This window comes from Macaca nemestrina, chromosome 2, assembly GCF_043159975.1.
Source record: "Macaca nemestrina isolate mMacNem1 chromosome 2, mMacNem.hap1, whole genome shotgun sequence".
Lineage (NCBI taxonomy): Eukaryota > Metazoa > Chordata > Mammalia > Primates > Cercopithecidae > Macaca > Macaca nemestrina.
The window spans coordinates 30,892,674-30,916,295 of NC_092126.1; the positions used below are offsets into that span (position 1 = coordinate 30,892,674).

Genomic DNA, 23,622 nt, shown 5'->3' on the forward strand with positions numbered 1-23,622 from the left:
CCAGCTCTGGCAATATCCTTTCTTTGTATTCCAGCTAGCTTTGTTTAGAGTATCCTAAATGATGAGGATTATTCTTTTTCTCTTAAAAAAAAACTCCCATAACCTTCCAAATTTCCTTGGGAAACTTTTTGCTTATATTATCTTTTCCTTAACAAAAAAAAAAAAGACTTCAGCCTTTTGTTACAGTTACATTGTTTTTAGGTAATTTAACTTAGATAATTATTCAACCTAGAGTACTTTTTCCTAGAAACAAACAAATAAATGAAATATGCTAGTGTCATATCAAGAGAGAGGAGCAACAATTTATGGGCTGCTGAGGCAAAACTTTTCCAAGCGCTTTAGGAAATCTCACATGTTAAGAAATTATCAGATTATCATTGTCTAGAAAATGATGAGATATGTCTTTTTCTTTTTTTTTTTTTTTTTTACAGAGTCCAGGTTCCAGGCTTACAGATTTGTCTTATGAAAAGGGAAATCTTTGGTTTTGCAAATGTGTTAAAAAGATGCAATGTTTTTGTACCAACTGCTTAGGAAGTATAGTTCACTGAAATCCAAATTGCCCTCTTAATTTGTGTTGCCCAATGCTTATTGAAGATATATTGTGTGCTTTTTAAATACAAGGTTGTATATGCAAATCTATGCAATGCAAGATTGTATATGCAATCTAACTATAACTTTACACATGGCCTAAAGCTCGAATTCAATTAGGAAAAGTCCAGACCTTTAAAATTTTCCATTTTACCCTTTTTTTATTTTGTTGGCGGTGGCAGTTGTGATTTTGTTTTTATTTGCTGTTTTGATTTGTCTAGGTTTAAAAAGGTATCATGCTGCTTTAAACTAGTCTGGATCATTTAGAAAACTATGGGGATTTTATTGGACAATCTCTAAAAAATTTCCATACGTTTATCCCTTTACTTTAGGAAGAAGAATTAGAAGCCCAAATTTCCTTCCTTCAAGGACAGTTGAATGACCTGGATGCCATGTGCAAATACTGTGCAAAGGTGATGGACACTCATCTTGGTAAGTGAATTACTTTGGCCCTGGGAATGATAAGAGTCATTACAATAATAGCCACTAGCATTACTTTGTTCTAGGCCCTGTGCTAAGCTGTTTACATGAATTACCTTATTTAATCCTTACAACAGCCATATAATAGAAGTACAATTACTCTCTACATTATATAGATGAGGAAACCAAGGCATAGAGGGATTAAGAAAATGCCCGAAGATTATATCATTAGTAAATTGAGTGGAAATTTAAAATCAAGCAAGCTGGATGCAGTGGCTCACAGCTATAATCCCAGCACTGTGGAAAGCCAAGGTGGGAAGATTTGAGACCAGGAATTTGAGACCAGCCTGAGCAACATAGTGAGACCGTGTCTCTACCAAAACAAAAACAAAACAAAAAAAAATTTTTTTTTTTAAATTAGCTGGGCACGGTGGCATGTGTCTATAGTTCCAGCTACTCGAGAGGCTGAGATGGGAAGACTTTGCTTAAACCCAGGGGTTTGAGGTTACAGCAAGTTGTGACTGGGCCTCTATACTCCAGCCTGGGTGACAGAGTGAGACTCTTTGTCTAAACAAAAATAATAAAATTAAAAAATTCTTTAAAAGCAATCTGACTACAAATCTCAACTCCTGTGCCCTTTGTAAATGTCTGTTTACCTCAAACCAAAATGAAATATTGAGTTTTCAAGATCAAATAATCAGCTATACTGCTGTGCCAACGTGTCAGTAATCACTAATGTGATTATTATTTTGACAATTCTTTTTTTTATAAAAATGTGTTTTTTAACCACCTGCCTGAAATGCATGACCTTTTCTTACTTCTGACTGTGCTTATATTCTAAGAAATGTCCCAGTTTGAAGTTCATTTTGCATGTGGGTCCTGCATGTCCCACTGGAAAGTCTTCAGGCACTGCTCTGCATTTGTAAAGGTTCTGTATCTCGTATTAGAGATACCTTATGCTGACTCACGTATCAATCACTTCAGTAACTCCATGCTGCTTACAAAAGCTTCTGTCATGCACCATTTTACTATTTTTTTAGACCATTTATGGGCAGCATTTGTTTCTTCACTGTCCAGTAAGACTGGTAATTTATGAATAAATTAGGAAACAAAGACATGTACTCATGGAAATGGCCAATGTGCTGCTCTGTAGTGTCAAGAAATGGCAATACCAGGTATTGTAAGAAATCAGGATGCATCCCACCTGTGAGGAGAAACCAAAGAGAATCCACCAAAGCCTCTGGGGCCTTCGTTGGAGGTAAACTCTCTGCCTTCAAACCCCCCAACAAGCTCTAAGCCATTACAAGTAACAATGGCTGTCATTTGGGTATAGCCTAAACCATACTGGCCTCAATAAAATAATAAATGTTCTCTTAAAAGATTTGGAGAGATGCTGATCTAAGTGGCTGGCTGCCTGACAGTGTCTTATTAGCAGCTGGCTGTGTCCTGTTCTACCCTCAGCCGTGTTCCTAGCATCTCAACCACTCCTGCAGGGAAAGGGCTCAAGAGGGAAAAACAGCAGGAGAAACCCCGGTAGATGATTGATAGGGTAGTATCTGTCATCACAGCAAGAAACATTACCCCTGTCACATTTGATCCACTCTGTTTATTTATTAATAAATAAAGCTGCTTGACCATCATTTTTAAAAATTCATATAGACCTATAACAAAGTCACCAGTTCAGTCACTTACCACTTGCAGAGTCCAGATAACAAGAGTGAGTTCTGGTATAAGGAGACTTTTTATTCTATAGCTTAGCTTAGGGGAAGAAGTACAGACCCCTTTGCTTAAAGGTACCACCTCACTTTGGGGACAGAAAACAGAGGCTTTTAAAGGTGGACTTGGCATGAACAGCAAATGAGGGAAGGAGTGAGCAGGTAAAGGTCTATGTCAGTGGCTTCAGTGCCTTATCTTCCAGGTGGTTAAGCTGGTGCCAGCATAAGCAGAGTTAGGTTGTAAAGTGACTGTTATCTGAGATACTCTCCAGTGGGGGGAGAGTTTCATCTCGGGCATACTTGAGGTTGTAAATTGACTGTTGTCTCCAAGAAATCTCTGGGTGGGAGAGATTTCCAGTCCAGGAGCTTCTAAGCAAGCACATAGTTAGGTAAGCTTGCCCTGTAGAGAGTGTCTGGTAAAGGGCAAGTAAAAGTTGCGTTTAAAGAGCTAAGTAGGAAATGGGGAACAAAGCAAAGGGAGGAAAGAGAAAAGAAGAAAATAGTAATTAAAAAAAAAACTCATTATCTTTCTCTTAGGAAAATGGGGGTAATAAGTTACAGACCTAATTTTACATGAATCTTATCTAATATCATTGCACTATAAAATACATCAGAAAGAACTAATAAACAGATAGTTTATATAGTTGTATATGACTAATTATGGTTACTTATTTACATATAATTTTAATTTTAACATGAATATATAGTTTTTGCTTTTCTGTCTACTTGGATGACCTTTGCGTTACTTGACTTTAGTTTTCACCAAAGTAAGAGAGCAAAGAAGTGATGGGGAGAAAGATTTACTGGAACTCTACAAAATCCTGTTAGGAAATTTCGAAGTTGTTTGGTACACATAGCAGCTTTTAAAGCAGCTTAACTTAAGCCTCGGAATTTTCAAACAGCTTTTGCTCTGACTTTGGTCTTTCAATCAGCACTAAAAGAGCATTTTCTCATTGCATGGGAGGGGGAAACACTTTAATTAAAATGGAAAGAAAAGCCTATACCAGCTGTGAATTTTCAACTAACCACAAAACTAGATTTGTTTTTGTGTGTATGTTTCACTTTCAGCCAGAACTCGTTCACATAACTGTTTATTTTTTTTCCCTCATATAAATAGCATGACCTCATTTTTAAAGTGGGATTCAGGGATGCTACCAAGAATTCCTGGCCCCAAGGCCCACAGATGCATTTCAGTTCAAATGTATAATATAACAATGGTTAATTAAAAGATGCTCCTAGATTGTAGGCAACTTTGATTCTAAGCAAAGATTTAAGGAAAACATGAAGATTAAGTTGACTTGATGCTCTTGATTTGTTCTTTAACATATTGTGGCTTCTTAAAAATTATTTTAATACCCTTATTTTTTCCATAGATGTATTTCTCTTTCTGATTATTAAAGGAGAACAAAATTAGAAGGACTAAAATATTCATTAGTAAGGAATTGAATATAATAAATATAATTCAATCTTTATAAAGATTAAATTATTTATTAACATAAGTAGATGTTAGTGATAGATTATTAGGTGATAAACACAGATGGCAAAATGGTATACATTTGGTATGAAAATACTGTTACAGTGGTTGCCTAGGTAAGAGGAAGATTATAGAGGGACTTTCCAAGGGACCTAATCTTCTATGCTTAGAAAATAGAAGACATGCCCTGAAAATCTGTGGATGGCTTCAGTGCATGTGACTAGCACTCAGGGGTCAACCTGTATACACAGCAGGCAGAGCCAGTTGTAAAGGTGGTGAAGTGATATCTGAGAAACAGACAACCTCATGTGGCATCAAACAGATCTAGGGTTGAATCCAGGCCCTATCCCTTAGCTCAGCCTGCTTATGAATGTGTCCTCATATGTCAACACATGTACTTGACATTTCCATCTATCTTGCCAGTTCCTTGCCAAAAAATATTTTTAAACCCTAGTATTGGGAATGGCCCAAAGTGGGTATTGAACACAAGTCATCTCCTCTTTCCCTTTAACTCTTTAACTGTCTCTTCTCAGGGAAGAATCTGAGAGACTCTTTCAGCCCATGGCCATAGAGCTGAATAATAACTTGTCCAAGGCCTACAACTGGTTAGCTGAAGAGCTGGACTAGTACCATGTTTCCCAATACCCAACTGAATATTCCTCTATCAAATGATGCAAAATGATGCTGGAACGTGAAATGTGCTAGTTCTAAGATGAGGTGCATGAGCTCCTTGAGCAAGAATAGCTATGTCAGAACTTAATGATGCTTCTGGGGCACTTACTGACATAAGGGCTGCTGAGCCTCCATTATGCACTGGGGTACAGGCTACCGAGGTGGCTGTGAGAGCTGTCTCAGAAACTTACAGTAGAAGTTACTTCTCCGGATCCTTTCCTAATGTTAATTATTTTCACAAAGTTCCATTCATATCAAGAGAACTCCATAACACCTTATATTTTCTTTTTTTTTTTTTTGGTATAAATGTAAGGGGTACAAATGTGGTTTTGATACATGGATATATTGCACAGTGGTGAAGTCTGGGATTTTAGTGGGACCGTTACCCAAATAGTGTACATTGTACCCATTAAGTGATTTCTCATCTCTCACCACCCTCCCACCTTTCCGAATTTCCAGTGTCTATTATTCCACACTCTATGTCCATATATACACATTATTTAGCTCCCACTTATAAGTGAAACCATGCAGAATTTGTCTATTTCTGAGTGGTTTCACTTAGCATAATGGTCTCCAGTTCCATCCGTGTTGCTGCAGAAGACATGATTTTATTCTTTTTTATGGCTGAATAGTACTCCATCTTATATATGTAGCACATTTTCTTTATCCAGTCATCCGTCCATTGCTGGACACTTAGGTTGCTTCTCTATCTTTGCTCTGAACTGTGTCACCCTATGTTTTTGTCACATATGCAATAAGTCTCTTAAAATGTCAAGTACTCTTCAAGGCTGTTTTTATAACTGATAGCAGAACAAATATAGAGAAAATCTTTTCAGTTAAAAATTATTTAATGACATTTGTTCAAATGGCCCTTTAATTATAGAGATAATAAAATTGACAGGTTAACAGTATTTCCTCACAGTTTTGGAACCCAAAACTAGAAGGCCATTTGTGTTGCCAAAACTACCAAAATTCTAATTTTATTACCTCCAAGTGATGGAATTATTTGAATTCAAAGGTTTAGAGACGGGAATTGAAAATATGTTTTATTAAACGTAAACTTTTCCTGTCGGCTTTAGAAGAGGTTTTTTACATGTTGATTTTTCTGTTGCTATGGTTACTCCCCTTCTTGTCACCCTGACAGTGAGTTGAAAGCCATTGACAGTATTAATCTCTGTGGCTGAGCTTAGGCCATTTTTAGATATGCCATACTTCACACATAATTGCACGTGGGTGAGCAGCCTACGCTAGTCTGATCTGTGAGCAGCTGGGCTGAGCTGCCAGCTGTTTGCAGGGAATCTATGAGCTGCTCATCCTTCTGGGCTCTAATGCCCTAACCCTCCTGCTCCCAATGGAGGTGTTTCCATTCATCTATTTGGTATTTGGACACCTTAGTTTCCAGCAGCTTGCCTTTTCATTGATGAGTCATACTCAGATAATGAGATGGTTAAATGCAATTAATTAAGGAAAATTTGATTTCCTGTGCTTCTGTTGAGAGTACTGTAACTCATAGGATCTTAGAATATTAAAGATGTAAAAGCCCTAGAAATCAACCTAGGTGTTCTTTATTCGCAGATGAGGAAGCCAAGACCCAGGAAGGGTCAGTGACACAGCCAGCTAGCTGGCAATGAGAGTCCAGACCTGAATCCAGTCCTTGGCTTCTCTTTCACTAATTAGTCTACTGAGGCCACACTTGAATCAGTAGTAGGATTTCAAATCTTACGTTATTTTATTGCACCCATCGTAACTGATGTTGTACTTGTCATAATATTTATGCATGAATTAGCTGAAAAAGGAGGCCAGTTTTGAACATCAGTTTATTTGCCTCCGTAAGAACTTCATAAACTTAATTTTCTGATGTTTATAAAAACAACTTTCAACGAATATCTTTGGAAATGTTCAATAAGGCAATTAACAAATGACATTTGAAAAAGTGAGAAAGAAAATGTGATCACCAGACAGCTTTCTCTCTGTCAACTACACTATGTCATGATTATTTTAAGAATTTTAAATACTGCTTTTTATTGTGGGTAGCAGAGTCCTCTATAGGAGGAAAGGATACACTTCACCTGAAGATCTTGTTAAAAATGAAGATTCTGGAGTCCAATGTTGGAGGCACGAGCCTGTAGTCTCAGCTACTGGGAGTGCTGATGTGGGAGGGTCACTTGAGGCCAGGAGTTTGAGGGTACAGTGTGCTGGTGATCTGGCCTGTGAATAACCACTGCCCTCCAGCCTGTGCAACATATCAAGATGACATCTCCAAAAAGGGAACCCTGACCAGCGTGGCCATGCCTATAATCCTAGCGCTTTGGGAGGCCAAGGAGGGAGGATTGCTTGAGCTCAGGAGTTCAAGATCAGCCTAGACAACATAGTGAGACCCAGTCTCTATTTTTAAAAAAAATTAAAAATTAGTTGGGCATGGTGGCACGTGTCTGTAGTCCCATCTACTCAGGAAGCTGAGCTGGGAGGATCACTTGTGCCGGGAGGTGGTGGATGCTCATGCCACTGCACTGCAGTCTAGGTGAGAGAGCAAGACCCTATCTCTAAAAAAATAAAATAAAGAAAAGAGAACCTTTGTTCATTGTTGGTGGGAACATAAATTGGTACAATTACTATGGAGAACAGTTTGGAAGTTTCTCAAAAACTAAAAATTGAGCTAACTAAAAATATGATCCTGTAATTCCATTCCTGGGTATATACCCAAAAGCAAAGGAAATCAGTATATTGAAGAGATACCAGCACTCCTATGTTTTTTTAGCACTGTTCACAATAGCTAAGATTTTGAAGCAACCTAAGTGTCCATCAACAGATGAATGGATAAAGAAAATGTGGTACATAAAAAGAATAGAGCACTAGGCCGGGCACGGTGGCTCACGCCTGTAATCCCAGCACTTTGGGAGGCTGAGGCGGGTGGATCACGAGGTCAGAAGATGAAGACCATCCTGGCTAACATGGTGAAACTCCGTCTCTACCAAAAATACAAAAAATTAGCCAGGCATGGTGGTGAGCACCTGTAGTCCCAGCTACTCAGGAGGCTGAGGCAGAATGGCGTGAATCCAGGAGGTGGAGCTTGCAGTGAGCCAAGATCACGCCACTGCACTCCAGCCTGGGCGACAGAGCAAGACTCCATCTCAAAAAAAAAGGGTGGAGCACTATTCAACCATAAAAAGAATGAGATCCTGTCATTTGCAACAACATAGATAGAAGTGGAGGTCATTATATTAAATAAGCTAGGCACAGAAAGACAGACTTTTCATGTTCTCTCTTATTTGTGGGATCTAAAAATAAAAACGATTGAACTCATGGAGATAGAAAGTCGAATGATGGTAACACAAAGGATAAACGCTTGAGGTGATGGATACCTCATTCACCCTGGCGTGATTATTATGCATTACATGCCTATATCAAAATATCTGATGTAACCCAAAAATATATACACCTACTGTGTAGTAGCAAAACTTTAAAAATAAAAAAAAAATTTTAAATGCCATCTCAACAGGATTCCGATACAGTAGGTCTGATGTGGGACCTGAACTTCTCCATTTCTAACAGACTTCGAATAACTTGCTGTTACTGGCCCTTGACAGATTCTGAGCAGTAAGGAGTAAGAGAACTTAAATTATTTAGACTGGATTCAGCTAATATATTCATAAACCTGTTAACATATTCATAACCCCATTCTTCAAGCATGTGTGCACCTAAACTCTGTGGGCAGAGAGCCACTACCTCCCATAGCATTCTGATGTAGCCTGCAATCCTCTGAAATTCAGAAGTTCTTTTTCAGCCTCCATCACCTTGTTCTAGTTGAAGCTGTTTGCCCCTGGTTTTATCACTGGAAGACTTGCAACAATTGGTCAGCATCTTCCTTATACCAACCCTATACCTATTTAGAAAAACTTAGCAAACTACACACTACCTTATCCCTCTTCAGGCCAGGATGCCACCACTCCAGTAATGGGGCCTCAGTACAGGCTGTCCAACTTTTATCATTTTGCTTTCCATTTTCTGGTTCTTTCCCTTTTTCTTATATGCTTTTCCACAGGAGGAACCCAAATTGAATTATTTTCTTTCTTTTTTAAAAAAAAAATATATAATACCAAGTCCATCATCTTTGGTAAACTTACTCTGAATTCAAAGTGTATCAGCATTTTGGTTTTTCTCTCTTTCTCTTTTAACTGCTCTATGTAGATATTGCAGGCTATATCGAAGGGTGACCACGGTGGCCCCCAGTGGCTGCCTTGGCATTGTAGCACTCCCACGGGGGGTGGCATTCCCACTAAGGACAAGCCTTACTTAGGCTCCAAGCTTTTCAGTGATGCCTTTATTCTTCTAATTCAGTAAGGAAGAGACTTTTTTGGTTAATAGTCTTGTTGGATTTCTTTCTTTTTTTAAATTATACTTTAAGTTCTGGGATATATGTGCAGAACATGCAGGTTTGTTACATAGGTATACACATGCCATAGTGGTTTGCTGCACCCATCAACCCGTCATCTACTTAGGTATTTCTCCTAATGCTATCCTTCCCCTAGCCCCTCACCCCCGACAGGTAGCGGTGTATGATGTTCCCCTCCCTGTGTCCATGTGCTCTCATTGTTCAACTCTGACTTATGAGTGAGAATATGCAGTGTTTGGTTTTCTGTTCCTGTGTTAGTTTGCTGAAAATGATGGTTTCCAGCGTAATATCTAAATAAAAGTTTGGTCATTTCTAACAATTATAGTCATACTTGGCAGCTTTGCTATGGAGGCAAGACTCTACTATAGAAGACCAAAATACACCAACTCACCAGCTTTCCCAGTTTGAAAGGGGCAAATGTCCTTTGTGTCATTTCATTCATGGTAGAGCATTTAACACAACAGTAGGATGAAGTTTATATACCTGTCACATACAATAGCAACTGCTATTAGTTCCTATGTGCCGCATTGAGTGCCAAGTACTTCACAAACAGTATCTCTAATCTCCCAGTAAGTCTGCAAGTTGAGAGAGAGTATCCCTAGTGTACAGTGGAGGAAACTGTGACTCAGCGTGCCTTACATACTTGGTGGGAGATTTCACAGCTAGGTAATAGTAGAACCAGGCAGGATTCAGTCCCAGCTCTGTCTGATCCTGCAGCCTTTTTTCATCCTTTCATACCAGGCTGCCTCTCCATGTTCTCCAATCCCAACTTTCTTTAGCTAATGATCCAACAGCCACAAAACTCATCTACCTCATCATCTGTGGAAACAGGCTTACTACCAATTGCTTGATAGCTCAAGGACTTTGGGGCCACCACAAGCATCTCATGCTGAGGACAAGAGCATATGAGCAGGGGGAGATGAAGCCCAAGATTTAAAGGCTGATGTTCATTGCCTTGGACCATGTTTACATTCTAGCTGCAGAATAGCACTTAACTTTCACTCAGTCCTCATGTCAGCAAAACCTTTTTGGCCTGAAATTCACAACATATATATTTATCTTAAGCCCAGTTCAAAGAGTCTTATTTGACTAAATGATGTAATTTTAAGGCAGTCATACCCAAACTGCTGTCCTGTCTCATAGCTCCCAAATAAGGGCATGATGGCAAAACCCCAGATTATTTCATATTACCAAGGCATCAACTATGTTTCTGTTTTTATTTTTAGAAGTACATATTCTGCCAAAGGCATCTAACCATTACTGGAACTTAGAGACCTTTCAAGTTTAAAAATATATGTAGTCTCCTTTTTTGGTTGACTCTAAAGTCATAGCCGTATCACGATTAGGACAGATTTTACTGGGAGGTGTCATGCTTCCATATTACTCTCTGGTGCACAGGGTGATAAGTGCTAGGAGAATAATATGCCAAATAGTAGAGATCAGTAAAGATTCAGAACTCTATGCCACGCTTACTCAGTTCACTTAAGATAACTTTATTGGCCTCAAGAATTGTCTTTAGTGTAATATGCAAATTTGCCTAGTCTTACCCGTAGATTTTCCTAAGTAATGTTCCTCTCCCAGTGCTGAGTTTTGGGTCTTCAGCCATTCTGGCAGCTGGATGCCAAAGAGGATCCTTGATTATATTTCTGTGCAATCTTCATTTTGCTTTTTAAGAAAATTAACTTGGCTCTTAATAGACCATCAGTGAATGTTATTTCTCTTCACCTGCCCCTACCACTTCTCAATCTAAGATCTGGTTAATCATATTAGTATCTCTTAAATCTTCATCTGGGATATGTCTCACCTACATTTATTCCTTAGGGGTAAAAATCAGCCCTAATGGTAGCAGGAAGGCCCTTGCCTCACATTGGTCACTTAGCCAATTACCTGCTCTCTCATGTAAAAACAGGTTCTGGCTGGGCGCGGTGGCTCTAATCCCAGCACTTTGGGAGGCCGGGGTGGGCAGATCACGAGGTCAGGAGTTCGAGACCAGCCTGACCAACATGGTGAAACCTTGTCTCTACTAAAAATACAAAAATTAGCCAGGCGTGGTGGCGCACGCCTGTAATCCCAGCTACTCAGGGGACTGAGACAGTAGAATTGCTTGAACCCAGGAGGCGGAGGTTGCAGCGAGCTGAGATCATGCCACTGCACTCCAGCCTGGGTGACAGAGCGAGACTCCATCTCAAAAAAAAAAAAAAAGGTTCTAGGGGAATGGTGAAGTGGGGAGTGGTAATCTGAAATTGAAATTGAATTCAGTGTATATGTAAAAGTTAAGTAAAATTTCAAAGTAGGGAGAGAGAGCAGGAGAGAATATACTTCTTCCGGAATACCTACACTGATGCATAGCTTCACATGAAGAAAACCAGGTTCTCCCCCAGAGTACTAGTGATTTCAGAAACATTAGCAAGGAGCAGTGGGGTTTTAAAGTGATAGGAATACATTGAATAGAGCGCCATATTTAGAACCTGAACACCTTGAGCACCATATTTAGAGCCTGGCACCTTTGGTGCCAGGTAGAACAGTGCAGTTTCAGGAAGCATTCAGTCTCTGAGCCTCATCATTGAATTATTGTCCAAGAGTGAGAGAGAAAGCAAGAGGGACCCAACAACGAGGTGCTATTGGAGGGAAGACTGCTAATGGGAAGCCGACGCTTAGATGTGGTAAGTTCGAGGGGGACTTTGAAGAAAAGGCAGGACATGTCGTTATAGGGAAGATGGGAGGGACTTCTAGGAGGGGGAATGGATTTGCAAGGACACACAAAGATACACACCATGTACTGGAGGTTGCATGATGAATTTGATGCCTTCTCCTAGGGTTTGGACAACTATGGCACACACCCTGTGCACAGACATCCCTTTGTCAATGTTCAATAAAAGCCAGTAGTGACAAATGACAGGTCTGCCCCTCTTTCTGACTAATGGCCACCTCTTAAGCCACTGTCACACTGGGCCTACCTCCCTTAATCCGACCTCTCTATTTTATAACAGTGTGCATAGTTCCTCTTTAGAGTCTACTGCAGTCCCTTACATGAGATTGTTAAAGGTCAGGGTAACTAAATTCCTGTCAGAGATGAGAAAGCCTCAAAAAACAGAATCCAGATATCTGAATATTTAAGGAATCAAGGGAGGAGGAAACATAGTAAGCAATAATAATAATTGCAAGACAGTATGCAGAAATAGAAGGCTTTGATTATCTCATCTAATCCTCTCAACAACCTTCTGAGATGGGTATTACCCCCATCTCACTGATGGGTTTAGTGACATACAGAAGATCATATCTCAAGGTCATCAAAACCCAAGCCCTTTGTTACCGTTGCCAGTGCTCCAAAATGCTCTCTGATAGAAATGATTGTACAGTCTGTTTTGCGTATAGGTAACTGCCTGTTTCTGGCTGACCTCACTTCAGTCAGTTCCACCATGGAATAAAAGGCACTATATCTCAAGGCAATCAAGTCAGTGCCAATATCCCATCCTGTGCCTCTTCATATCTCTAGTCCCTTCATCAGTGCCATACACATAATCAGGGAGCTCAGGAGTCTGAAAGATCTGAAATCTAATCCCAGTTGCCCCACTTTCAAGTCGTGAGACCTCAAATAACAGACCTGGCATTTCTGGCCTTGGCTTCCTTTTCTGTAATAAGTTGACGGCTCTCATCTAGAAGGGTTGCTGAGATAGTCAGTGAGGTAACGTGGCACGTAGAAATGAAAACTACTGGGTGCGGAGCTTCCATAGTGGGTTAGGTGTGGTGCTAAGCACTTGACCTGTGCTGTCTCCCTGTTTCTTCACAGTCATCCTATGAGGAGGATGCTGTTATTACCCCTCAGGCACACGGAGGTTAAACGCCTTGCCCAGTTCCACCTCTGTTAAAGCCAGATGTTCTGCTTTTGTCCCCTTTCTACTCACCCCCTCACCACCACCAAATAAGGCTTATGTTACCTTTTGCACCAGCCATTTAAAACATTTAGTTGAAAACACTTTTATTCTAGCATTGAAAAAGTTAAGTTTTTAAGAAATTGGAAAAGTGGTTTGTTTACCATTTTCATTACCCTTAGAGTTAGAGATTTCTGTGGCACTGACATTCCATTAAAAATAGTGGCATCACCATGGGGTTGTTAGGTGGATGAGATTTTTGTGTGTAATTTCCACAGAAGTGGTTAGTTATGTGACATTTTCCTCTTTAGTTTCAGTGCTCCAACATTTATAATACATAATACTTAAATGTGAGGAGATTATAAAGAGTGTAATCTTCCTTTTACACAGAAACAAAGAGAAAGAGCCTTTATAGCAAAATTTATTCTGCCTTTGGCTATGAGGAGAATTGTATTTTACGTTGGAAATGTAAACATTTTAAGTCATGGAAAGACATCATTAAGTTTTTCTACTTTTACATGCAGATGTAACTTACTTAAAACAGTAGATTTGTGACTAGGAGGTTATATGTAAGTAGAATGCTTGTAAGTGCTACCTTATATAGGGGAACTGTTAGGGAAAGGATTTACATGGTCAGTACTCTTAGTAAAATGTAAATTCTTGTATTCAAAACATTTAGCAGCCTCTGAAGGTGCCCTCTTGTTTTAATTTGAATTTACCCTGGATTTCTTAAAGTGAGCCTAGTCAGCTCAGCTGATTTAAAAAAAAGGTTTATCCCTGAAATTAAGTGAACAGTTCACTTAACCAGGGGAGATGGTCCTGGTTTTCAGGGGAGACGGTCCTCATTTTCATCAGGTCCTAAAAGGTGGTCCTTGACTCAGTCCATAAATTAAGGCTAAAGAATTGCTAGATGAGGGTATGCTGGTGGTGATACCACAGCTCTGAGTTCTTCCCTCTTCTTGGGTGAACCCACTCTGCACTGCTTTCTGCAGCTGTCTTGACATCAGGCCAGAGCATTGAATTCTGCATGCAGGACAAGATTAGTAGGTTGCATTGTCTTTTATTGGAGGAACTGGATGCTTTCATCCTGTGTTACAATTAGGCAGTCTGGCTGCTGTACTAGGTCTGCTGTACTAGGTCCAATATTGTCTCATCTGAACTTATGGTGAGACACCTGGCACCTGTGAATGTGACCTTATTCGGAAATGGGGTCTTTATAGATGTAGTTCAGTGAAGATAAGATCATACTAGATTAGGGCTCACCCTAATCTAGTGGCTGGTGTCCTTAAGAGGGGAAGTTCGATAACAGACATACAGGGAGAATGCCGTGTGATGATGGATGCAAAGACTGGAGCAATGCATCTACAAGCTAAGGAATGCCAAGGATTGTTGACAACCACCAGAAGCTAAGTAGAGTCAAGGAGGAATTCTCTAGAACCTTTGGAGGAAGCGTAGCCCTGCCAATAGCCAATAGCTTGATTTCAGACTTAGCCTCCAGAACTGACAGAGAATACATTTCTGTTGTTTTAGGCCACCCAGTTTGTAGTACTCTGTTACAGCAGCTCTGGAAAATGAATACAGCTGCTAATAACATAACCTGCATCCCCCTCCAAAAAATAGACAAATCAGGAGGTTACTTTTTTTTCCCACAACTAAAAGAAGCCCATAGGTAGACAGTCTAAACAGGGACAGTGGCTCCATGATGTGTTCCAGGTGCCTCCTTAAACTGTGGTCCCTATCACAGCTTTTGCCTTCACCACCACTCCCCTTCTCAACTTACCCCTGCAAGCACCACCACTTCTACTCTTGAATAGATGGATCTGTGAGAGGCTCACAGCAAAACAGGGCATGACTAGGACTTCCTGGTTCACAGGTTTTTCAGGCAATGGGGCCAAAATGATTTGGGAAGATCTTGTGCAGACACTGATACTTCTGTATTGGGATGATAAATCTATGTCCCTAAACTCACGTGTGCAGAAATTGTGCTCTAAAACTTCATCCCCACCAATGATAATCAAAGGCCTTGAACTTGCCAGTTAAAGACAACTCAGTCTCTTATAGACTAACCATTTTTTTCTGAGCAAGTGCCCACACTTAGCTTCTCTACTCTGTCTCTTCTCCCTGCCAAGATGGTGCCAGGGTTCTGGAATGGGTTCACGTGTCTCTTTGGTGTTTGCAGAAGAGCTTCTGAGTGTCTTCTAGGTCCTTGCCTCTAAAGAGAGCTTTGTGTTCCTGTACATTTCTGGGTTTCATTTTCCACTAGAGCCACTGACTGCCCTGTATACCCATAGACTGTGACCTAAAGGCCGTTGGTCCTTGTTGCTGCTGGCCATGGGCCCCGCCATTACACTGGGGGCCGAAGCCAGGCAATTTGGCCACATCTTCTTGTTTTAGGATGTGTTCCACAGCAGACTATCAAAGGGGCAAGCAGGAGACAAAGGTCTAGTTAGGACAGCAGTTTACATTGGTTTCTGCAGATTCCCCCTTTGTGCTGGCCTCTGCCCTGTGGGTATGACCTCCAGGGGCACTTTCTTTAGTTCCTTGAACCCAGGAAGCCCCCTATTCTTCCACCAAATATCCTGATGCTCCTGATTCCACTTGCTGAGCTTCCTTTGGGGCCCTGGGAGCAGTCTCCTTGCTGCCCCCACCTACCCAGTAGGAGCTGAGAAACCTGAGCCCACCTTTCAGCTCAGCAGGGACAAAATCCATTTCCCTGTCCAAGCATCCAGTGCTATGTGCCACGCTGCCTCTGCCAGCCCTCAGGCCCTCACAGCTCAACCTGAAAAGCCATAGCAGTCCTGCAAACAAAGTCATCTTTCTCAATCCTCTAAAACAGGGGTTCCTGCTCCTGGGTCATGCACCAGTACCGGTCCGTGGCCTGTTAGGAACTGGACTGCACAGCAGGAGGTGAGGAGCACGTGAGCCAGCATTACCACCTGAGCTCCACCTCCTGTCACATCAGAGGCAGCATTAGATTCTGGTAGGATCACAACCCTATTGTGAACTGTGCGTGCGAGGGATCAGGGTTGTGTGCTCCTTGTAAGACTCTGGTGCCTGATGATCTGAGGTGGAACAGTTTCATCGCAAAACCATTTCCCCCACCATTTGTGGGAAAAAAAATGTGTTCCATGAAACCAGTCTCTGGTACCAAAAAGGTTGGGGACTGCTGCTCTAAAAGACCTACAGAATTGGTTCTTGTGAATTTTCTGCAGTTGCTTATTGTTAATGTCTTGTTGAGTGGATTCTATTTTGTTTTTTTATTGAGAGAAAACAAATTGTTACAGGCTTTTAAGGAAACCAAAAACATTTGCTCTCTGATTACATCTGTCATTCCATTCCCATTCAGCTTGCTTTCTTGTTTTGTAGCAGGCCATTCTAATAGCCAAAACTACAGTCAAGTTTTCTCAATAAGTAAAAGCTGTTGCTTTTCTGCTACAGTATGTAAGAAGACTTATCACCCTGGTTTATGAATTTAGTCTTACTGAAGATTCTAATAAATTATCAGGCTGGAGGCATGTTGATGGTATCAGTGTTTGCCCTGTCCCTTACTGGAAATACTTTTTGGAAATATTTAGAATAGTACTGTTTTGATATGCAAGCTCCAAGCATGTTTTTTCATGTTCATTTATTAATTCATTCCATCAGTCCATAAATACTTATCATGTACCTGTAATGCACCAGGCATTTATTCTGAGGGCTAGAAATAGAGCTCTGAGCAAGAACACCTCGGAGTTTATATCCTGTTAGGGGGAGATTGACAGTGAATAAACCAGCAAATACATGCATCAGACAGTGACAAGTGCTTATAAATACAGTAAAACAGATGGTATGGTAGAGACTGGAGAGTCCTTTAGGGGCTTCTTTAGTCTGGGTGGGCAGGAAAGCTGCTCTGAGGAGACAACACTGAAGCGGAAAGTTGAACAATAAAGCCTGTGTGCATAGATTTGGAGCAGGAGCCCCCAGGCCAAGGGCACAGTGCACTGACCCTGCCTCTGCCAGTGCAGGGCATTGAGCAAGTGAGGAGTGGTATATTAGCCCTAGTAGCTATACGGAGCCAAGCATGGAATCCAGGAGTCCCGTAGCAACTGGAACAATCTTAAGTGAGTGACTAAGAATGTAGCATGGAAGACATTATAAGTGGGGCATTTTTTTACACCACAAAGAATAAGAAAGCAGATGTTAATGGAGGGTGAACATGCTCACTGTAGTGATTCTCAGATTGGTGTATCTATCAGCATGTTTTTAAAAATGTGTTTTAATTGTGCTCTCCTCCCTTCCTCCACCAACACATTCTCTTGTACATCCCCAGGAAACTAGGCTTTCCTCCCAACCCCGGCTCCTTGTGAGAATCCTGCCTCAGAATGCCACAGTTCCTGCTAGAGCTGTGTGCATCCCTGCAGGCAGATGAAAGCAAGGAAGGCTAAGGACCACTGAGTGTTTAACATACCGACAGGCAAGCAGCTCAGTGCAGTGCTGAGCCTGATGGTCAGAAGCTGGCTTGGTGGGTTCCTCAGATCAGGTCTGGAGGAAAGACTTCTCATGTGGCGGCTAAGTCTCCTAGAGGAGACTCCATAGACACTGTCATCTAATGACAACCTGTAGTGCCATGAGGTTGGCCTCTCATTTTTACTATCATGTTGAAATGGCAACATGTTTTATGTTATAAATCCTTAAAGACAGTTTCTTTATTAATTTCAGTCACCTGGAAGGAATTGGTCTTTAGAGAGAGGTGAGGTAACATCATTGACCCATGAGGCTATATAGGAAGCCCAGGCTGAAAAGCTTCCTCCTAGAGATTAGATGAATGGCCCAGGCTGTCGGCCACATCATGTCAGCAAGAGGTACCCAGATCTCTTGTTGGAAGTGAAGACACATCTGTCATGATGAGAGCACATTCATGGAATGTTGGAGGGGAGGCTGTGTGTATCAGGCCTAGTGCTGCCCTCTCCACTCAACGCTGCAGCTTCCCCATCTGCAGTTTGCAGAGCATCCTTTGTGGGAATAGTTGCTGTGAGATTTGGCAGAAAACTTCCCAAGCCTGTCTGAAGTTACAGTGTGGCAGCAGGTAGGTTATGCTCGGAGCATTGGTTATGAAATGTCATTCTTCTATTTTCAGTAAATATTCAAGATGTGATATTACAAGAAAATTTGGAAAAAGAAGATCAAATTCTGGTTTCCCTGGCAGGATTAAAACAGGTATATGCATTGCTCTGACACTATTTCTTTGTGTCCCTCCTGCTGTGGGGACGGACTCCCAGGGCATGTAGCACCATGTTAGAGCCAGCATCCCCCTAACCCTTATTTCTTCCCAGACAGAGCCCCTTCTGCATCTCCACCTCTTTATGCCCCCTGTTCCTTCTAACGATTATATCTGACTAGCTTGCAACCCACACTGGTTTTCCATTTTCCACACCTCTCCTTCCTCTTACCAAACCCATTCTATTTGTTCCTTACCCAAAGCTAGTGTGGGTAGACCAGCATCATATTCAGTCATTCATCCATGAATTCATGAATGTCTTTGGAGCACAAGTCATAATTAGTACCTACAGCAGGCCTTAGGCCCTCAAGGACCACATTGACCCAAGCCTTGAAGATCTAAATGAAACATAAATGTCAGTGAAAAAGAGTATGCTGTTTCCAGATGCCTACCTATGCTATGAACAGTCCAGCTCAGGTGGAGCCACTTTAGTGAGTAAGCTGTGCAGTGGGAGTGGGTGTGGAGGCAAATTATGCTTCCTGTTTTAAGATAGTGTTAAGTATGTGACTCCCATATGTGACCCTGCGAGAACTTGGCTATTAAATGTCCTGACGTTTTTCTTGCTCACTGCTAAGCCAGCAGCTTTGATAAAATTAGATTTTTTCTCATTATTTGTTTCTTATAGTAAAATACTAATATTCATACTATTAAAAATGATGGATGGCACGGCTAGTTTAAATGTCTGAGAGATTTAGCTAGCATCTGAAAACAAACTCATCCATTTTATTCATTTATTTTCTTCTTCTTTGAACATAGATCAAAGACATTCTAAAAGGTTCCCTGCGTTTTAACCAGAGCCAGCTAGAGGCCGAAGAGAACGAACAGATCACCATCGCGGACAACCACTACTGCTCCAGCGGCCAGGGCCAGGGCCGAGGCCAGGGCCAGAGCGATCAAATGTCTGGGGTCATTAAACAGGTACAGAAGCTCTGATGCACGTGTTACATTAACTCAAAGGGAGCACATTCACATAAGTTCCTCAAAGTTAAGAATCGTATAAACCCTATCAAAGTTACTTCAGATTATCATGTGTGAAGTTCAGCTGTGGAGGTGCCGTGTAGAGCTGTGCAGCCTGTGCACTCTGTGCTGCAGGGGGTGCCATTCACAATGATACTGATGAGACAAGTGTCTCCTAGAGTCATGCGGTAAGTGCCCTACAAACGTGTATGCAGCAGTGTTGCCTGAGCCTCCTGCCATGCCCATTCTGTGGGATGGGAGAGCTGGATCTCTGTCTTGGTTGTCAGTTGCCTCCAGTTGATGCCTCTTTTCCCCTTTAGGAAGTACTGTCTACGCTTTCCTAATGCTATCTCAAGTGGATTTCACTTTGCTAGAACCTTTTTTGCCAAACTTACTTTCTTGCCTTCATGGGGAGGGACTTCTCATTAATGTCTGCCATCTGGGGCAGGGGTCTGTAAAGGCCTTCAGAGTAAGTATTTCAGGATTTGCAGGCAACATACGGTCATCTGTGTCACATATTGTTTTTTTCTGTGTGTGTGTGTTTGTATCTTGTTTTTGCTTTATCACAAGCCTTTAAAAATATATAAACCATGCTCAGCTTGGGGGCCATGCAAAAACAGGCCATAGGCTGGATTTGGCCATAGTGTGCTGACCCCTACTCTCAGATGTCGACATTGTATATCATTTATTTTATCACAGAACCACAGAATTTCCCAGCTACTAAAGGATCTTCCTACAGCTTCCTTATGTGCCTAGTCCTGCCTGCTCATTTGACCAGTGAGAAAATGAAGGTCAGAGAGACACACACAGGCTCCGAGGCCAGAGGCACTTAGCCTGCCAGGCATTATGTTTTCAGAAACCCTGCCCCAACCCAGTAAGCTTCAGTCCCACCATGCTGCCTTGCTGTCCATTATCCGATAAGACAAAGAGATTGTTCATTTCCCACCTATATTTTAAATTATTAATAATATTTTTTAAATCAGCTTACAAAGTTTCATCTTGGAAAATGAACATTAGCAAAATATTATCTAAGTCACTTTCTCAAAAACTAGCATTCAGACACTTGTAAATTATTTATTTTTTGTGTGAGTTTAAAACAGCAAAATGACATTTGAGTGGGAATGTTTTTCAGTTTTAAGGGTGCTCTTCCAGAAGAGACTCCGTGGGTGACTTCCGCTTGAGGCCGTATGAAATGTTCATGGAGTGCTTTGGCTCTGCATTTGTAGCCACATGAATGCAACAGTGATACTGCCAGTTTAATTTCATTCGTTTCCTCACAGATTCTCCTTCCTTGCACAGATGTTTTATTTTTCAATAATCATTTACTTATTCAAATATTACTGAGTGTAGGCCCAGCCACAATGCATTTATAATTGAAAATTTTATTTAAAACCTTAGCATAATTTTTTAGTTGAGTGTGTCAGTTTGCTACAGAAAAAAGATATTTTAAAACCACTAATGAATTTGTTAAATTTAAAACTTAATGGTTATACTTTGCAGTTGTCATCCCTGGTTTCTGTATTTGTAAGAACCTACCAATGACCACTGCTGCCCCGGTGGACCCCGCCGTACATACCCAAGATAAGCTAGCCATGAGGTGTGTCTGTGTGAATGAAACTGCGCCCTTGTTCTGGCAGGGCCCCATCACGTGCAGCATCCAAGAGAGACACTGCACCTCTGCATGTGCTTCTGAGACACAGTCTGCCCTTCCTGGGGCTGAGACCCCACAAGTGAAAATAAAATGGCTTATCTTCTCTACCTCTTCTCTGCCATGGCCCTTCCCCATAGCTGTTAGCAGTTTATACAAAGCCAGTACTCCTGAAAAAGGTTTTACTGAAGAAGAGAGAAACAGAGAAGCAGTGCTCTCCTCTCTCCTTCAGGGAAATCTTGAGATTTCTTGAGAGAATTCCTGAATTCAAGCAAGTCAGAAAGAAGCCAAGTGCATGGGGCCTTCCACTGCAAAACCCAAGGATCTGGGCTAGGCTGATAAAGGCCCCGGGGGTCTACCAGGCATGAGATAGCTGCCAAGTACCCACCTTCTTCCTGCAGGAGCTAACTCATCAGTGCTTGGAGCTGGCTAGGTTTTCCTCCTCACTGCTTGTGGGAAGAGATACAGAGGGCTGTGGACGGGCTACACCCAGGAACATGCGTCCCAAGAGAGCCAAGTGGGAGTTCTGAAGGCTTCCAGGGCCTGCTGTGCCAGGAACTGGTTTTACTGTCCAAGACTATGGGATATATCCCCTGCTCTCATGAGCTCCCAGTTATGGAGGGCCAGGGCCTAGGGGAGCAGTGCTAGGCAGGTTCTTGACACATTGGAGATGTAAGCACCACATGTTGGGTTTGTAATGGGTTGTGTCATAGCACATTCCTAACTTAGGGATGGGTTTTCGTTGCTTTCTTGGTTAATCAGTAAATAATGTCTAAAAGATAGTGCAGAAGGACCAGGCTCCCCTGCCTAGTGACACATGGCTCATGGTCCCCCTGCCGATGCCCTTCCTCAAAAGCAACTGTGAAAGTGTTCTTCCATTGTGGGAATTCACATGCCCTGCTCCTCACTGTAAGGTTGGTGTGACATGGCTCATCGTGTTCTTTCTGTTTGGTTTGCAAATCTTACCTCCAGCTCTGAAAACAGCAGTCTTGTGAAATTGTATTCTATAGAGTGAGAAGAGCTACACGCTCTCCCTCCCTTCTCAGCATCTATCCTCACACATTCGTTTGGGAAGTATTTGATGAACTAACTCAAATCAACTACAGTAGAAGGCAGACTTTGTGGGACCCTGGGTCCATGAGTCAGCCAGCACATCACTTGCCCTTTTGGTACTTGGGTCCCCTCTTTTAATCCGCATATTGTCTACTATTACAGCTACCAGCCACATAGCTATTTAAATTTAAATGCACTAAATTTCAATAGAATTAAAAATTCAGTTCCTCAGTCACACTAGCCACTTTTCAAGTGTTTGGCATCCACCTGTGGCTAGGGGCTGCCGTACTGAGTAGCACAGATAGAGAGCATTTCCATCATCATGGAAAATGTCTGTTGAACAGTGCTGGTCTATAGTTGGGCTCACCTGCTTCTACAACCATCCTAAACTCAAGCTGTGAAATGGGGTAGGACTGGGAAGATGGCAGACAGTGGGTAAGAGGGATATGTGTTGTGATGATCCTGGCTAGTTTTAGGCAGGACTGACAGGTTGAAGACTTTTCTAATTGTGTAAGACTTACCCATATCTGGTAAAAAGAGAGGATTGACCTAGGGATTTACAACACTTCTGTAAATGTTATAAATGGCACCAGATAGCAGTTAAGGCTGCTAGAGAAGTCCATAAAGAAGTCAGCTCTGCATCTAGAAAAAAATTATAGGTGGGAGTCCAGAAGAGTGGGGTCTTTTGTTGTGCCTTGTGACATTGACCAAGCTACCAGGTCTCTTATTTGGGCTTGTTTGCTTGATCTGTAATGCAAAGGGGCAAGGAGAGGGGTCAGTAAAAGAAAATGCCTGCTAAGGACCTGTCAGCTCTAACTTGCTTTGTCTGTGAAGGCAGTCTGTGACCTTCATCTAGGAACTGGGGGAAGCATGCTAAATACCTAGAGTAATGGTAGAAACTAGCTTTACTTTTAGTCATGGGCTTTGAAAAGTATTTCTCCACTTCAGAATCTTACTGACACCTTTACTATAAGCTAAAGGAGAATAAGTGATCTCAGTATCTCTGAAGCAGAGGCACCACTCTAAAAACTAGGCCCTGCTGAACGTGCTTTTCTATTTTCAACCTAGGATAAGCTCCACCAAGTAGCATTCCAGCCCTGTGTTGTGGTGAGAGGTCAAGATTTTCACAGTTTACAGTGCAGGACAACTGTCCTGTGAACAAAGTGTCTACACTCTGGAAGAAGTCAAACCCAGGGGCCTCTGTTGATTCCCCAACAGCTTTCAGTGCACTCCCCAAAGGCAGCACGGCTCTTACCAGGTGCACCTTATATAGAGACAGTCATGGGGAAGAGATTTTAGTTCTTTTCCTCCAACTCAGAAAAAAGACAGTCCTTCTCTACCAAACAGCTCCAGTGTCGTTTGAGATCACATCCCCTGCTACCAGATTACCGCGTGCTACGTTTTTCTTCGCTTGTGTAGGAGTTAATGTGTTGATAGAATGTTAGCAGCTTTAGAACCTGAGATGAAGAACCTCAAGGCCTGTTGCAGCTCTGTGATCTTAAAGGCCAATTTTGTTTATGTTCTCCAACTGAATATCCTAAAGGTTGGTGAATCATTAGAGGTGGAAGGTTCC

General features: G+C 41.7%; 1 protein-coding gene across 1 annotated transcript in view; it reads left to right on the plus strand.

The window, feature by feature from the left end:
• LOC105465802 (TBC1 domain family member 5) overlaps positions 1 to 23,622 on the plus strand; it is a 570,286-nt gene that overhangs the window by 541,342 nt on the left and 5,322 nt on the right. Inside the window, exons 22-24 of the mRNA XM_011714415.3 lie at positions 921 to 1,020; positions 18,251 to 18,330; positions 19,148 to 19,309. Coding sequence (XP_011712717.1) covers positions 921 to 1,020; positions 18,251 to 18,330; positions 19,148 to 19,309 — 342 coding nt within the window. The remainder of the gene's footprint in view (positions 1 to 920; positions 1,021 to 18,250; positions 18,331 to 19,147; positions 19,310 to 23,622) is intronic.